This window comes from Anser brachyrhynchus (genome assembly GCF_964034855.1).
Source record: "Anser brachyrhynchus genome assembly, chromosome: 4".
NCBI classification, from domain to species: Eukaryota; Metazoa; Chordata; class Aves; order Anseriformes; family Anatidae; genus Anser; species Anser brachyrhynchus.
Genome location: NC_137698.1, coordinates 70,750,856 through 70,768,913, shown reverse-complemented (window position 1 = coordinate 70,768,913; position 18,058 = coordinate 70,750,856). Strand labels below are relative to the sequence as shown.

Sequence of the window (18,058 nt, the reverse complement as noted above, 5' to 3'; positions counted from 1 at the left end):
CCATACCACCCCATCCCACTCTGCCCCATCCCATCCCACTCCCCCCCCATCCTGTCCCCATCCCAACCCATCCTGTTCCAGCCATCCCATCCCATCCCATCCCATCCCATCCCATCCCATCCCATCCCATCCCATCCCATCCCATCCCATCCCATCCCGTTCCTGACATCCCATCCCAACCCATCCCATTCCTGACATCCCATCCCATCCCATCCCATTCCTGACCTCCCAACCCGTTCCTGACATCCCATCCCATCCCACCCCACCCCATCCCATCCCATCCCATCCCATCCCATCCCATCCCATCCCATCCCATCCCATCCCATCCCATCCCATCCCATCCCATCCCATCCCGTTCCTGACATCCCATCCCAACCCATCCCATTCCTGACATCCCATCCCATCCCATCCCATTCCTGACCTCCCAACCCGTTCCTGACATCCCATCCCACCCCACCCCACCCCACCCCACCCCATCCCACCCCACCCCACCCCACCCCATCCCATCCCACCCCACCCCATCCCATCCCACCCCATCCCATCCCATCCCATCCCATCCCATCCCATCCCATTCCTGACATCCCATCCCAACCCATCCCATTCCTGACCTCCCAACCCATTCCTGACATCCCATCCCATCCCACCCCACCCCACCCCACCCCATCCCACCCCACCCCACCCCACCCCACCCCATCCCATCCCACCCCACCCCATCCCATCCCATCCCACCCCACCCCATCCCATCCCATCCCATCCCATCCCATCCCATCCCATCCCATCCCATCCCATTCCTGACATCCCATCCCAACCCATCCCATCCCATCCTATCCCATCCCATCCCACCCCATCCCATTCTGCCCCATCCCATCCCACCCCACCCCATCCTGTCCCCATCCCAACCCATCCTGTTCCATCCCATCCCATCCCATTCCTGACATCCCATCCCATTCCTGACATCCCAACCCGTTCCTGACATCCCATCCCATCCCATCCCACCCCATCCCATTCTGCCCCATCCCATCCCACCCCACCCCATCCTGTCCCCATCCCAACCCATCCTGTCCCCATCCCAACCCATCCTGTTCCATCCCACCCCATCCCAACCCATCCCATTCCTGAAATCCCATCCCATTCCTGACATCCCATCCCATCCCATCCCAACCCAACCCGTTCCTGACATCCCATCCCGTCCCGTCCCGTCCCATCCCTGACATCCCATCCCGTCCCGTCCCGTCCCATCCCTGACATCCCATCCCATCCCAACCCATCCCATTCCTGACATCCCATCCCATCCCATCCCATCCCAACCCATCCCATCCCATCCCATCCCAACCCATCCCATTCCTGACATCCCATCCCATCCCATTCCTGACATCCCAACCCGTTCCTGACATCCCATCCCACCCCGTCCCGTCCCATCCCTCCCTGCTGGCAGCGCCGAGCCCGCTCCGGTCCGGCCGTGCCACCTAGCGAGCGGCCACCGCTGGCCCCCCCCGGGTGGCCCCGGCACGGCCCCCCCAGCACAAGCCCCGGCTCCAGCCGGGTGGGCTCAGCGGGGTCTTTCGGGGGGAGGGAAGTGGGCGCAGTCCCGGGGTTGGGGGGGTTTCCTGCAAAAGGCAGGTGACGCAGCCACTCCAGCAGCCCGTGCTATCGATTAATCCCAAATCGTGTTTTTAAAGAGTTTATCTCGCTCCCTTGAAGTCCCCAAGATATCCCCCACACGATCCTGCCCAGCTGGCCTATACGGCACGCCAAAGGTTTCGGTCACTGCAGCATCACGCATATAAAAGGTACCCGGGTTTTTGTGCTAATTTTTCCTCCCCATCACTTATTCCAAAGGGGTTTTTTTGGCCTGTCATCCATTAATTCTTGAGTCTGCACGTCCAACTCCCAGCTAGCTCATTTTCAGAGTGGGCACAAAGGATTTTCTAGGGAAAAGGCTGCCCCAAGGGGTTTAGGTACACCTCAAACCAAATCATATTGAGTCACTGCGGGACCGCAGCGTTATTTTTATTACAGAATTTGGATGCGTAACTCTGGTCACAGAAGGTAGGTCTAAAAATACGGCTGCGTGCGCCTTCCCTCTCAATGCCACTCTTGATTTTGAAGGCTAAGCCTCGGAGCAGATTTTTTTTCCCTGAAATTTTGTGGCTGGTGAAAAACCAGCTCCCTGTGCCGGGAGCGCCCGGGATTCAAAGGGAAGGGTGAAAAAATTCAGCCACCACCAGGGCGCACGTTTGTGGCAGAGGAGGGTGGGCATGGAGCCCGATGAAGGCAGCTGCTGAGCGGCTGAACTGACACGGACCAAGAAAACATCTAGTGAGATGTGAATTTAAAAGATTAATGGTAACTGTACTTCAGCTCTGCTTCTGTACCTCTTGCAAGGTACCGGGAAACTAAAGTGCAACAAGGACCCTATAAATCTCCCCTACTTAGTCCTGCAAGTTGAGTAAGGGACGGAGAAAAAAGAAAGGTTGGGGTACGGGGAGGAGGGAGAAGAAAAATATGCTGATTTGCTTACTGCTTTAGGGTATATGAAGTCTGGAGGAAAAAAAATATATATATATATATTTTCAAGTCTGAAGTAAGCTGCAGAGATTCCCAGTTTTTCTGCGTAACAGGCTGTTAATTCCCATAATAATAATAATAATAATAATAATAATAATAATAATAATAGTAATCCAAAGGTCAAGTTACTATTAATAACAAAAATATAAAAATTATAATATAAAAATTATAAATTAAAAAACATAATATGAATATAAGAATTTAATAATACTCCAAAGGCCAATTTATTATCATTATTATTATTTGTTCATCTTCAGCTCTTTTCAGCAGCTCTCCTTCGGGCAGGCTCTGAAGCCCTCTCCCGGCAGAGGGTCCAACACCGCAGTTAGAAACTAGGTCGAGGGAACTTTGCTCGCTCTCGCCCTGGAGCCAGGACAAAAGGCAGGGGGAGGCAGAATGCACAGCCGCTCCCTGCACGCACAGGAGGCTTTGACATCTTGAACCGCTGGCTGCAGCCTTCGCTGGGACATAAATCAGGCCGTTCATGAAGGGCTCTGCTCTGCCAGCGCACATAAAGAGAAATAGCAGACGGAAAGAGGCAAATCTGAATCAGATCCATCTCTTGCATGGCAAAAAAATCCTTTACGCCAGTTAGATGAGAGAAACTGATGTTTGAAAACCACAGAAGGTTTGGCAAGTGTAAAATTGTACATGCTAATGAGCCCCCAAAGAATTTTTGACCTGTGAAGGATATTTAACTACTGAGAAAGATTTATATCCAATAATACACAAAAATGGAAGCGAGCACAGAGTACAGGGAATTAGAAACATACTACAAACATCCTCCTGTTCACATCGGACTTGAGAAATAATTCAGGAAAATACCAGAAACACTTTTCAATGTAGAAGCAGTGAGAAAAGTAAGATTCCTGAGCCAGTTAAGATTCCTGAACTACTTAGTATGGGCTGTCGCCGCTTGCATGAAGTGTTTACAAGCATTATCACTACAAAACGCTGCAATAGGTCCTTATGAAGAGACACGCAGCTCTGGAGAACTCGCTGTCTGCCTAGTCAACGACAAAAAATGTTTTATGTAACTGTGACACGAGAGCCGTGCAATGCGTTACTGGGAGAACAGGCATCAGATACTCCTGTATTAGTTGTAAGACCTGAATTTGATCAAGTCAGAAGTTTTTCCAAGCAGTTTTCTGCGTACCTGCATTAGCAGGCTGATGTAAGAGAAGCTCCTTAGCACTGGAGTTATAGCAACATCTCTATTGTCTATTATTTCTAATTAGTGAAGTGACTTATCATCCCCTTTGTGTATATTTGTGGGCAATTATCATCTGTAATAATGGGTAATGATCACCTGGTGCAAGGGAAGCACAAGGAAAACTCCTGAGAGTGATCAAACACCAGCAGAGGCTGCCCCAAGGGTCACGGTCTCCAACCTTGGGGATGCTCAGACCCATGCAGGCAGGGTGCTGGGAGCCCAGCCCTGATCAGGAGCTGCACCACAGTGCTCCCATCCAGCCCCAGCTCTCCCAAGGCTTGGATTTGGCCCATGCCTGGCACCTACAATGACAAGCAGAGCGGCCGGGCTCTCCGCCTGGGCAGGGGTATGGCTGTTTTGTTTTCCCACTCCATGAAAGCAAGAGTTAAAAAAAACGCACCCTTTTTCCTTTAGATTGTAATAACTAGACTCAGTTGCTCTAAATCTTTATTGCATGCTTAGAAGAGTGTTATTTCTTTCATATAACCAATTATTATCTCAGTAAATCAAAAATGGATGTAGCAGTGTTGGGCACTCAGGACATAATGATGATCAAGCACACTTGTCAGCGCGGGCATTGAGTTTGCAAACTCAAAGCCACAATTTCCCTGCTAGTCTGCTTTACCACACGGCTGCACAACAGTCCTATTCACCCTAAATAAGCCTGTCATTAAAGGAAATTTTAAAGCAAAAGCTTAAAAAGTAGCAGAACTTGTTCCTTTTCAGCCATTATTTGATATATGGCATTTGGCTTTAAGTGGAGAAGCAAAAATCCGCAACCAAACTCAGCTTATTGATTAAGCTATTTTAAAAGCATTTCAAGACAGGAAGTTGTTTTCAGCCATCTGTTGGAGTACTTTGACACTAGAAAGTAGATCCACATGTTTGCATGTTCCCAAATCCGATCTGAAAGAAGCCAGGGGGCTGGCTGCAACACCGGCCCCTGCAACAGGACCTCTGAATCTTCTGGGCCTGGATCATCCCTGCTCTGCATTTCTTAGTCCTGAGCACAGCTGAGCCGAGACGAGCACTGACACTTCCGAGAATAATTCCAATACAAATTATGCTCGAGATGGCTCAATTATTTCCAAGGGACCACATGTGCACTGGAACACCTTGCTGACTTGGGCTCTGCTTTCCCACCCAGGCTGCCAAAGCTCCAGGGAGAGAGGTAACAATAAATCACAAACAGCTTTCTAATGAAAAAGCATTTTGTGGGATGTGCTCAAGGCTTAGAAGTCTGCTGTACACTGAAGTGTGCTCTGTAAAGAGCATTAAGCTAACAGAGAAATATATATGTATATATAAATATATATATAGGCACACACCACCTGTTATGTCCTCTTCCACCCTGAACATCTTAGTTTCAATACTCAGCTCATCACCAACAATCTCACCTGAATAGCAATCAATTAACACTACACAAAGAAAAGCAACAGAAAATAAAGTAATGGACAGATCAGGTTTCAAAATGATACATTTATTAAAACTAAAAGGACACAAGCTCCAATTAACTTAAAAAAAATTTATATTGCATTATGGCAAACACAGGACCAGTATGCTCAGAGCACAGACAAGTAATTTTTTAACTTAAATTTGTAACATGGACTGAAATTCTTAAACTCAAAACTTTGAATACATACCAAGAACAGAATGTGGGATTTTTCTTTTAATTAAATATATCCAATAATTTCATATAAACAATTTAAAAGGATTTAAATACATGCTGAAGTAGCTGAAGATTAAATGATTAGCAAGATATGTAGATACAAAGTTCAAGAGCTACTTTGGAGTTGTATAAAAGATGCAACTTTTTCCCCCAGACAAAGCCTATAGTGCAATGAACTGTCTTGTCAAGAGAATTCTCTACCCGCATGCATTCCTGCTGACAAATCACCTATTAAGTTAGCTTTTTGATACTTAACTTGCAGGCAGGTTTACTCATATATTATGCAATCAGTGATGAAAATCTCAGTAAAAACCACCTTTTGAAATAACAAATTGGAAACAAATTTGTCAGTAAAACAGGTCTTATAACTGTTTTGAAGGGGAAGAAGAAAGGACATCCTACTTTTTTTTTTAAACACTCACCTCAATAGTTTATAGTCAAAATCTTATTTTAGATGGATCTGAAACAACCCCAACAACGGCTTTACTGATCAATTACCCAACTCTGAGCGTAGAGGCTTTGCCTGTGTAAGTCACAAGGTCACCCAAATCCCACGCGTCCTTTTAATTATTTAAACAAATATTTACATCTCCTGATTAAATATTCACTCAGGAATAAGTTCTGACCGGTTACTGTACACCAGGAAGTCATCCTTTCTCTGAAAGTACTGCAGCTTCTGGTTTTGGTCAACATGAGAGACAACAAAGCGTGTTATCTGGAGCTAGTCCACAAGCCACCGATCTGCTCGCGTTGTCTGAATCACCTGTAGAGCTGTTCGTGAAGGTTTGAAACCGAGTAAACGTCAATCACTGAGGGCTTCCCAATCTTTCTGAGCTTGCAGAACATGTTAAAGTCCAGCTGTCATGGGCTTCCCTACTTTTGACATCAGAATAAAGAGATTTCCCGCAGAAATGCCTCGCTACTGCTGTGTATGTCACTTAAACTCTTTAGGTAACAGGGGAAAACTGACATTTGTGACTGAGAGTCATACGTTTAAGTGATTTTTATGTAAACCATTAAAATTTCATCATATACAATGATGAAATTTCAAACCAGTCTAAAAGCTGAAAGTCTTCAATAACCATACCACAATTATCTCAACTGGAACATTCTTAATAAAAAAAAAGAATCGTCTACTTTGGGCTCCCTTCTTACTTAATCCATAGACAATTTATGTGAACAGTAAACACAATCCAAGAACAGCAGCAATGTGTCTTAAACTCCTGAACACTACAATCAGATAACGTACTGCCAGGAGAATTAAAGATGTATGAAACTTCAATCCGTAAAGCTTTGAAAACAGCTTTTTCTGCTACTTCCCTGTTTCAAACTTGTATGCATTCGAGTCCTCATCATGCTGAGGCTTTTGCTATCGCATGAAAGCTAGCAGACCATTTTAGTTCGAATAACTTCATCGCATTTCAGGAATGTTAAGTAAGACTGTTAAATGCTGTTCTCAAACTGAAGATACGCAAATGCAAAATTTAGGGTACATAAAAGCCCATTCATTCTAATTGTTATTTATACAACATAAAATTATTTTAAAATTTTATTTTTTTGTCAAGTTACTCTTGCTTTTTCACCTAAGACAAGTTTGGGCCTAAAAAAGCATCCAGTGAAGTCCTATCTTCAAAATTTACACACTAACTTTCATGCTGAAATCTCCAAGTAAGTCTCAATTTACAAGAGAATAACCCCCTCATTTATGGGTATGTTAATTGCAAAGTTCATACTGATTTGAAATTTCAGCTTTATCACAACAATTTTACACTTAAGATATAATTACAGCAATTCTCAGGAGGAACAGTCACATTACCTACTGTAAAAGCAGCTTTCTTCTCAAACTGTACAGAATATTAACTTAATATTTAAACTAAACACTGACCCTTTTTCTAGGATTATTTGTATTGTACATCCTACTGTACACTTTGCTTTGGAAACAACTAAATACAATGGTCCATTATGCAAGCCATGAGACTGTCCAAACTTTTTTGTTCCACTAACTTGAAATGAATTTTTACAAATAATTTAGCCAATCTAGATAAATACTGAACATAGAATTATGCTGAAATACATTTGGGAGTCAACATTTTCTATAAAAATATGCAACTACTACTAAAAGCATTAATACCACTAACTGCCCACCTCAATATTGCTGTGTACAGAGACATAAGATGTGCTCTTCATAATGTACACAAAATCAAGAGTATCTTGTGATACCGGGTGAAAAATGAGGAAAAAAATAACCCTGCTGGTTCAAGTCATACTTCTTGTATTTCATCAGAAATTTTAAGAAACGAGGGAAATTTCAGGTTACCAGGAAATATGAACATCCTACAGTTGGTATTTTATTTTTGAAACTTAAAAATTTACTACTCTGGACAGACATTAATAAGTAAACCTTGACTTACTGTCAGTATTTAATAACACAAAGACAGCAATCAATTAATTAGGAAGCCGATGTAATCAAAACACTGCCAATATCAGACATCACTTGCTGACTGCACAGTAAGCAAGGCCATGAGATGAAAGTATTTAAGTACTTCGAATGTACCTGGTTAGTGATTTATACCTGAGATGACAATTGAGAGGTAACAGAACTAGTTATGGTAAGTAATTGCCAGATGAATAACAACCAACACACCTTCATAACTGCTTTTTTTAAAAAATATTTGCAAAAAGATCACAACTGACATTTTTCCCTTACAGTTAATTTCATTTCGCTGTTTAGACAAACACTTTATCTCATTTTACTCTGTGACAGATTGTGTTCTGAAACTATTCGAAAGGCTCCTGTGATTCTAATGCTTTCTTTAGTAATTCATGGAAGTTTGAGTAGAAGTGACATCTACTCCCTAGTCTTAAGAAATTTAAGGCACCCATAAGAAGCAAACTTCACGGGAAGTTTCAGTTCTAGGGAAAAATAAATCTGTTTTTCCCTTCAACAGGAAAAAAAAATCATGAATTCATACAAGTGATTAGAATGTCACATTCTCTGTCAGTGAGGCAACAACTTAGTGATATTTAGTTTACGTAAGGCTCAACCTAATGAGCTACTATTGAAGCCACAGAATCTTCACCAACAGGTTACCAAAAAATGTGGTATTGTGACTGAAGGGAAAGCTTGTATTAAATTCTGAAAAAGCCAGAAGGTAGAAGCAAAGCAAGGTTGGGCCCCATGTAACGATGAAAGGAAATAAATGAAAAACATCTTTCCATGATCAATACACTTAATTTATACAGCAGACTTGCAAGTTTAATGGATCACTGTACCACAACAATGAGTGCAAATACATGATTTTGTGGGCAGGAACACTGCTGAAGAAGCATATTTTGTTTTCATCTGTATGGAATGACAGTAAATCATTTCTCTGATGAACGGAAATTTCATTCCATATGTCAGAAAACGTATCTACGATTTATTACTAGAATCAGCTTAAAACACTTTCCATAATCACAAAAGCTCAAGTAATATGTAGCCATTAGACACAAAGATATACACAGTTTTGGTTACAACTGGGCTTTGCTTCAGAATCTGAAGCTTAATTCTTTATTTCTGCAGCTTCTTTATCGTGCTTTTCCTTTGCTTTCTCTTTTTCTTCCAGTTTTTCTTCTTTTTGAAGCAGTGCCATAATCTCAGCGACCTGGCTGGTGCCAATATCAATATCTTCTTTGTCAATCAATTCTACTACCTACATGAACATTGAATGAAATTTAAAACAGTATTTAACTTTTACATTTTTCAGGCACTTTTAGATCTTAATTTTTGTTAAGAAAAAAGCAGCCAGTTCTCTCATATTCACGAACAGTGTTTTGTTGTGTGTTTTTTTTTTTTCCCTACACAAAGTAAGTATAAACTACAATCGGTGCCTAAGACATACCTGCAAATTTTAAAGCAAGTGATATAAAACTTTTGATCTCAGCACATGAAGAGTCATATTTTAGAACATTAGTAAGACAAACCCACTTATGTTTCAACAGAAAGCTCAGATTCAGTATCTAATACTTCTGAAATAGTATTTAGATAGTATCTGTATTATAGGCTTCATTTTGTTGAGGAGACTTGTACTAAATAGAAAGGCATAAATTTACAAAAAAAACAGAGTAGGGGGAGGGTAGGTCTTTTGGAGAGCAAAATGAAAAAAATAGTTCAGAAGGCACTTCCAAATGAAAAAAATAGTTTAGCATGCACTTCCGAATTCCCTTATACAGCTTTTTGTACAAATGTGTTCATCACACAGCTCCCCAAGTTCTCAAAACTGTTCAGCATTAGATGCAGAATTCAGGAAGTTCATTTTCCCTGTGTTGCTAAATGTTACTCAATGCAACAGCTGCTCAGAACAACAGTAAAGAGAAAAAATGTGTTTCAAAAAGCTGATACTGTATTTTTTAGCTGCCATAGTGTTCTATCTTTAGAGAGGATTTCTGTACTGGGTAGGAAAATTACTTGCAAGGAAATAAGTTTCAGGACATCTCTAAGTTTACCACGCAGAAAAGAAACAGGAAAATTAAGGATTTGAAATACAGGGGGAACCTGAGAAAGTTCTGCAAAACGAGAAAACAGGACAAAGCGGGTAAAAAAGGGGTGTCTGAAAGCACGGTATCACATAGGGAACACAATACCCAGTAAGTAGAAAACACCTCTGAAAAGCACTGAGACATTACTTTAAAAGGAGCAGCAAGGAAGCAGAGAGAGACAGAAAGGTCAAGTTATCAGAGGCCACTATTTCTACTGCCAGATAGACCCTGTCAGTTTTAAGAGCTGACCTCACTGACAAAGTCAGCCATTTACAGTGGACCTAAAGTAAAACTGATGATCTGAAGTCTTTCAAGCACAGAAAATATAGATCACAATGAAATTTAAGTATACAAGTAGGCAGAATATGTCAAGACTTCGGACAAATACTGGTATTCCTGATGCAGTTCTTCCAAAGCTCCTTTCCATTCTCCCTCCCATTCACAAGTAGCATAACAGAAATACCAGATTTCACATAACTTTACATATGCAAGGCAAACTTACCTCTAATGCAGGTAACAGACACAGGATAAGAATCATTCCCCACCCACCAAAAATATAATAGCCATATAAATTCTGGAGATGCTAGTATGTGTTACAACATCTACTTACAATACATGCCCAGAAAACTCATTGGCATCAAGTAAAGATTCTTGAAAAAGACATCAATATGAAATCAAGTCAAAACTGGCATGATATTTGAAGAATGGCTAGCCTTATTTTCTTTAAATAGCTCATAGACTTACCTTAACAACATTATCTATATCAATTTTGCCATCCTTGTTTTCATCTAGTGCCTCTGCAATCCTAGTTAGCTTCTCCTCTGGAATCTTCTGGATTTGTTTCATCGCATTAATTAGCTCAGCAATACTGATGAGATTCTCCCTAAAGAAGAAGCACAATCTCTTTACGGCAAGCAGTTACTCCAGAAGATTAAAGGTCATCAAAGACAGTACTGAAAGTCACTACACTGCAGGTCACTTGTAAAACATTAAATAATTATTTCTAATCCTGAACAGAATGCAAAAAAGAAAAATGAGTTACCTATCAGCAAAGCACGTTTCAAATTAATCTTTACCTTTCCAGAGAAGCTCACACTTTTGGTTCTACTTGCTTTATTGCACAAATACAGGTGAAAGTTTAGCAGTTTCTGTGCTTCCTAGCCTGTATATCTAACACCCTTTACACTCTCCATTTATTAAAGGTGCAGTGTCACGCACCTGTCACCCCTGTGGATTTAGGAGAGGTGGGCCTACACAAAACAACTCAAGCATACAGGAAAAAAAGCACAACGTCACAGGAAAGCAAAAGCTTGACAACTAATTGCTTTTAGCAACTTGGCTGTTTCACTAAAATACGCTTCATTTCCTCATACCAAAGAATACACTCCGTAAAGGAAAGGACTAAATTTCACATTAGAACTAGGAGATTTGAAGTGTTCCCAGTATCTGCTTATTCATCTCATGAAGCTACAGTTGTCTGTTTCCTGCAACCTGAAACCTCTGCTTGTTTCTGCAGTTTTATTAAAGAATCATCTTCCAGCACAGGTCAAGCTGAAATGCAGGAGACAGTGAGCAGAATAAATATTAAATAGAAGGGCTTTAATGCTCCATACATGCCCCTAATCTCTAAGCACAGACTGATTTTTATTCAAGGACCATTTCATTTTAAATGAAAAGAGGGTAGAGGAAATTCTTTACTCAGAGGGTGGTGAGGCACTGAACAGGCTGCCCACAGAAGCTGTGGATGCCCCATCCCTGGCAGTGCCCAAGGCTGGATTGGGCTTTGAGCAACCTGGTCTGGTGGGAGGTGTCCCTGCCCATAGCAGGGGATTGGAATTAGATGATCTTTAAGGTCTCTTCCAGCCCAAACCATTCTATGATTCTCAGAATGCCACTAATTATCCTGGACTTCTGCTTCTATGATTTTTAATGACTACGTAACGGCTGCTTTGACTTAAACATTAAAAAAACAAACCTTTGGCAATTAAGCAAATGTTCAAGCTTACCATTTTCAATTGTTAACAAATCACGTACAAAATTTAGAGTTCTCCTCCCCAAAACCATGCATTAAATAAAGCATAATTACATTCAGTACAAGCAGATGCTGTATTTCATTTTTAATTTACAGATTTGGATGGTTTTGATCAAGAACCCTCTATAGCACCTTTCACATGGTCTCAATCTTACAGGACATCTGAAACAAATGACTGCTTGCCCTGGGGACTGGAAAAAAACAAGTTTGCAAGGAAATGAAGCAAAATCCTTATTTCTGTTTAAGTTATGCTCTTTGGAAGCTGGGAAACTCTTAATGAATTACACAAACTTGTGCAAGCACAAGTTTGATTAACACTGCATTTATAACCACAAATTGAAAATTGTCACAGTTTATTGATATCTCATCGTCATAACAAGCAACATATGACTGTGTGACACGCCACTGCCTGAAAGCCTCTAGTACCATCAAGATTTGGAGAAGTGTTGATAAATGAAGTTTCAAATTAGAATTGTTAGCTTTTATTTGAAAGGAATGACCTTTTATTTGGGAAAAACTTCTTAGCTAGACCTCTCAAATACTAATTTTACCATCACATTTGCAAGTGTGTTAAAATCGAAATGAAGCAAGTCTTCAGAAAGGAACCATGTAAACTTACCTCCTTACTTCCATTAGATCTGTTCCCTCATTTCTCTTCAAGATATTATCTCCTTACACCAGACAGAACAGATTTTTATTGCTATTTTTCCCCTTGTTACATGTTCACTACTCAAGCAGAACATGAACATGCTCACCATACTTTTGCACAGTTTTTCGTTCAGTGACACAGGGCAAACCTACTGCCTGAGTAGCATTACTGAAGGCATGATTTCACCTGCACCATCAACAGTGCCACGTGTTACAGATGGTATGATGCTAATCCACATCCTGACTTTCAGAACCCCCTTCCTGACTAGCACCTGAGGAAATTATACCTGTTGCTTTCCTATCATCACTTCAACCATATCTAACATATTGCAGAAGAGAAAACCTATGGGACAATTTTGTTAATTTTGTTTTTAAAATAAATATTGAGATTTTAAACAACTCACTTGCTAAGTCTTTTCTAATCACACGTCAGACATATGCAAGACTTAAGATGACCAGTAAGAGATACATTCAGTGCTCGTGAGTCACTTACCCAGCAGGAGGACTAGCACCATCATCCACCTTTACATCCACTGTCTTTTGGTTTGTCTCCAACTCATTAATAATTTTGTCTATCTGACCAATCATTCGGTTCACCCTTTTGGTCAATCGCTTGCTTGCCTTTGACTCTTCCACTACCTCTTCCTGGCCAGTCTTAGAGAGCTCCTTTATTTCTTGCAAATCCTAAAAGATATGGTCACAAGAAAGAAAAACATTTTTGTGGGTCTGAATTCTCTACAACAGCCACTACTAACTTAAGAGATGAGCATTTCAAGTGCCATTTAGCACCATTTGTAAATAAAAAGACATACAGAGCCAAACTGAAATTGGAACAAATGCTTAACATTGCAGCCATTTTCATGCATCCTTTAAATGTTATTTTCTACAGCCTTTGTAATATTGATTTACTTAACACAAGGCATCTGTAATACTGACATCTATGCTTGACAAGAAGGAACTGCAGCATGCTCAGCACATGTTATTCTGGTCACACTGGAAATAAGAGCAGGAAGAGGACCCTCATCTAGTGGAAACTACTCCTATCATTCTAACTAGGCTTTAAACACATTGAGCCAATAAAGCTCTGCACTGTCCCATAAAGCAGTATAAACCTCAATTACTCAGCTACCAAAAGCAAGCTAACAGACATCTAAGTAAGATGATCTTTGATTATATGGGGTCATTTATACTAAAACTGATCATGAACAGGAATTTAAAAAAAAAAAAGGCAAGCAAAAATCAAACACTTCCTTCCCCACTTTACCTCATTATATTCCTGGATATCACCCTTCAATTCCTCAAGCTTCTCCTTTTCCTTTGTTAGTGATTTCTTCTGTTCCTGCAGCTTGTTACAAGCATCACTCAGCATGTCAATCTCCTCCTTAGTTATTTCCTCACCCTGTAACAGAAAATATATACAGATTACTGAAAGATACGTGTGTATTTTCCCCAAAACTCTAAGAAAGGACATGCTCCAGATTCTTTTTCTATGTTCAGAGACAACATAGTACAGACTGGCATTTTGGAGCTAGTGCTCCAAAATTTAATCTTAAATACTAAGAGAATTAGTGGGCCATGGTACTTTCTAAGCACATGAGAAGCAAGACCAGGTAGTATGATTCATTATGTGGGTTTTGGCTATTTGAAATCCTGTACCTGAATGTCTCATTTAAAAGTGTTTTACTTCCTTCTCTGCTCAATGGAAAACCCAAACTGAGAAATGATTCTGATATTATATACAGGAAATATTCATTACACAAAAGATTTTGCAGAGCGAAGTTCAGGAAGCTGAGCTGGAACAAAATGATCTTCAACAACTTGTGTAATGATGTGTATGAACATTCATAGTTTGTGACGTCTATTTGTCTTTTAAAATGCTGAGAATAAAAGTGTAACCCCCAAACAAATACATCAAAAATATAATTTCAAGAATTATTCATTAAAAATGCTAAAATCACACATTAGTAGGCACATTTAGCATATTGCATTAGTCCTACCCAGACACCAGCTTTTGTTCTGAAAAGACTCTCAGCCATATAAGCAGAATACAGAAAGACACAGGCAAACAAGGATGCCATAAACATATGGGATGATATACTTCCAAGAAACAACTACGGAACTTCTTAAACTACACATTCATGCCCTTTGAAACTCTGAGTAGACGGTGTCCTGTTACTGTATAAACATCAACCTTGCTTTTGCTTTTAATACAGTAGCAAAAAAAAAAAAAAAAAAAAACAAGAAAAAGAGAAAGCAACTCAGTTTGAAAACACGTTCCTCTGCCTAAAATAAAATTAGTCATCTTCAAGAAGTCAGTCTAATATTTCTTCCCTCAACAGGTAACACTGTGTACTAATGTGGAAATAAGAGTTTGAAATAAAATGGTTAATTCCCTTAGTTATTCTGTTTTGAATTATTTTTACCTGAAATAAATCTCTCCCAAATTCTGCTCTTACCATTAGAATCTGTATGGCAGCAGTTTAAATTAAACACATTATGTTATAATAATAGCAGGTAGATAATGATAGTGTCCAGGAAGTAGAAGCCTGTCAATACTGGTGTACCCCAGGGGTCAACAGTATGCCCAACACTTCATTAATGACCTCTGGGATGGTACAGACTGAACCCTCGGCAAGCCTGCAGACACAAAACCAGGAGGAATGGCTGGCAAGCCAGAGAGGCACTGAAGCCTCCAGCCCTGCAAATACTCAAAACCCAAATGGACACGGTCCTGGGCAGCCCGCTCCAGCTGACTCTGCTTTGAGCAACAGGATTGGACTACACAATCTCTACATATATTATTTTATGGAAAAACGTTACAAACCCAAAAAGAACATGAAAACAAGCCTTCCCAATCTTCTACAGCAGTATTTTAAGCAATAACTACTAACCATATATACAAATCAATTTTTTAACAGTGGAGAGGCAAACCACATTCTAGATCTTAATCTCTGCCACATTTCAAAAACACATGCACACAAAAAATAACCAGTGACAACTAATAAAAACATGTTCCTAAAAATGCCACTAAACAAGATGCAAAACAGGCACTTGAAAATCATCAAAAAAACAAGCTACAAAACACACACAAGAGGCTTGCTTAAGCAAGAAGCATTATTTTGAATACATAACTTTTCCTATTGTAAGGCTGTGCAAGAAGAACAAGACTTCAGTACGACAAAAAAAAAGAATCTATACAGAAAGGCTCAATGCTGGCATTCTTAAGAAAAAAATCTGCAAAAATGCTCCTTTATTTGTGCAAGAGTATGACACTATTTCAAGTTTCCTGCATTTTCAAAACATTTATTTCATATCGTACTATTGTCAGTAATTGCAAAACTATGGCTAACTAGAATATTTTAAACGTGAAATGCCTATTCCAGTCTCAATTTCTTAATTCTCTTAAAAAAAATCTTGGTTTGGTATTCATATCCAGAGTTGAAAGAGTAACTCTTTCAAAGAGTTCTCTGAAATTATGCATGGAACTTATTTTATTCCTGAATATGTGCAAGCCTGTTCTTTATGACCACTTCATGACAGCTCTGCTGGAAAGCACTTGGGTAGCCTCAACAGACAGCAACCTGATCACGAGCCAGCAGTGTGCTCTGGCAGAAAAAGTTAACAGCAACCACGGTCAAAGTCAGTAGACTGACAGGAGTGACTATGCCTCTTTACCTGGCTCTTGGTATGCACTTTACCTGGTCACATCTAAACACTGCACCCAGTTCTGAGCTCTCTCCAAAAAGACATCCGTAAACTGGAGAGAAGATAAAGACTGCAATAGGATTTAGCTATATTCTGTTTTTGTATGAACTTTTGGACAATTTCTCCAGCCAAAACCAAGCCAGATAGCAAATAGTTATCTGACTAACAAAGCATGCTCTGATCATTGCAAAGTATGATAATCCTAGAAATTAACTTTCAACAGTGGTATGAATTACGTTCAGCAACCTACTGAAGAAATGGTGACAGAATATACTAGAAAATTTTTATAGTATACGTATACCGCACATATCTGCTTAGAAGAGGGAGTCAGTAGTTTAGTTCAAACCTGGGAATCTCTATTTAATCCTTTGGTCTGAATTACACCCTTGAAAAGACAAAAAAAACACTCACCTTTAGCTATTCTTGTCCTTGCCTTCCTTATGTTAACTACATATATATACACACATGTTTATTTACTTATATATATGAAAATTTATATATTATATATATAAACATGCATAGATCCGTTATGTCTACAGCCAGTGCAAATGCGCCTCCCCAAAACAGGTGTTAGTTTCAATAACACAGGTAGATAAAGGAAATACTCAAAAGTTTATTGTGCTGACTTCCTGTTTCTGCACTGGTAGTTACGAATTTGCAATCACGTCGAGTTTTCCAGATTACCTTAATGCCTTCCAGTACGGGTGCTGTATCTTTCAAGGTCTCCATATCTGCCCTTGCCAGTTCTTGTTCGCCATCCATACCCATCTGACTTTTCTTAACTTGCAAAGCAGCTGGTTCAAGATCTGCTGCTGATTCCACCTCTTTCTAAATTTGACAGACCCAAGAAGTTTAATTAAACAAAGATAACATTATTTGTATTAGGATCAGCAAAGAATGGCTTCTTAAAATAGAAGTAATTGCCAAAACAGATGTAGACATTTTTATGACAATGCTAAAAAAACTGCAACATATTGAGTGGTTTCATATTAAAATACCAAATGCACTTAAAAAACTGTGCCTGTGAGCAACTGAGGCTTTATGCACCCAGTAAGCCAGGCCAGCAGCAGCTTTTATACTCAAGTAGTATACCAAGGACATCACCTGCTTAATGACAAATAGGTAGAGCCAAAAGCAAGAACAATTATAATTACAGTAATGAAAAAACACACACACACACTAAAAATCAAAATTAACAAGAAAAAACAGAAGCCACGTCTTTTGCTAGAGGAATAAATGGTTTCTTTTATTACTCTGATTAAGAGGAGAAATCAGAGATACGTAAGACAGAATGTCTTCTGTGTTTCACAGTGAATCCTTCTGTACTGCATTCTGTTTTAATATTTTCCCACCTTTTCTGCACGTAGACTTAAAGTCCAGTTTCCTGAAGACAGCATGTGGAACAGAGGCAGTAACTCATAACATGCTGCTTTTCATCATGACACTGATGCTTATTTCTCAGCTGTTGAGAACAGAACTTACCATGGCTGCAACTTGAAGGGTTTCTTTGGCTTTCTCTGCAGCTTCAGACATTCTTTCCAACTCTTTTTCTTCATTTTCTTTCCTGATGGCTTCTTCTTCCTGAAGTGTTGCTTCCAGTCGTGCTTTGTTATCTATTTTTTCACCTTCAACTTCTGCCACTTTGACTTGAGCCTCTTTGGCCTACAAATAATGCAAGAGGTCTATAAAAATCTCTCTCTCTCTC

At 40.1% G+C, this 18,058-nt stretch overlaps 1 protein-coding gene across 1 annotated transcript in view; it reads right to left on the bottom strand.

Moving 5' to 3' along the window:
* Positions 1-5,240: 5,240 nt before the first annotated feature.
* The window catches only part of LETM1 (leucine zipper and EF-hand containing transmembrane protein 1), a 30,396-nt gene continuing 17,578 nt past the window's right edge, over positions 5,241-18,058 (bottom strand). The window contains exons 9-14 of the mRNA XM_080589978.1: positions 17,836-18,015; positions 17,038-17,181; positions 13,913-14,047; positions 13,142-13,332; positions 10,713-10,851; positions 5,241-9,142 (exon numbers count right to left, since the gene is read on the bottom strand). Of these exons, the coding sequence (XP_080446104.1) occupies positions 8,993-9,142; positions 10,713-10,851; positions 13,142-13,332; positions 13,913-14,047; positions 17,038-17,181; positions 17,836-18,015 (939 nt within the window). The 3' untranslated portion in view covers positions 5,241-8,992. The remainder of the gene's footprint in view (positions 9,143-10,712; positions 10,852-13,141; positions 13,333-13,912; positions 14,048-17,037; positions 17,182-17,835; positions 18,016-18,058) is intronic.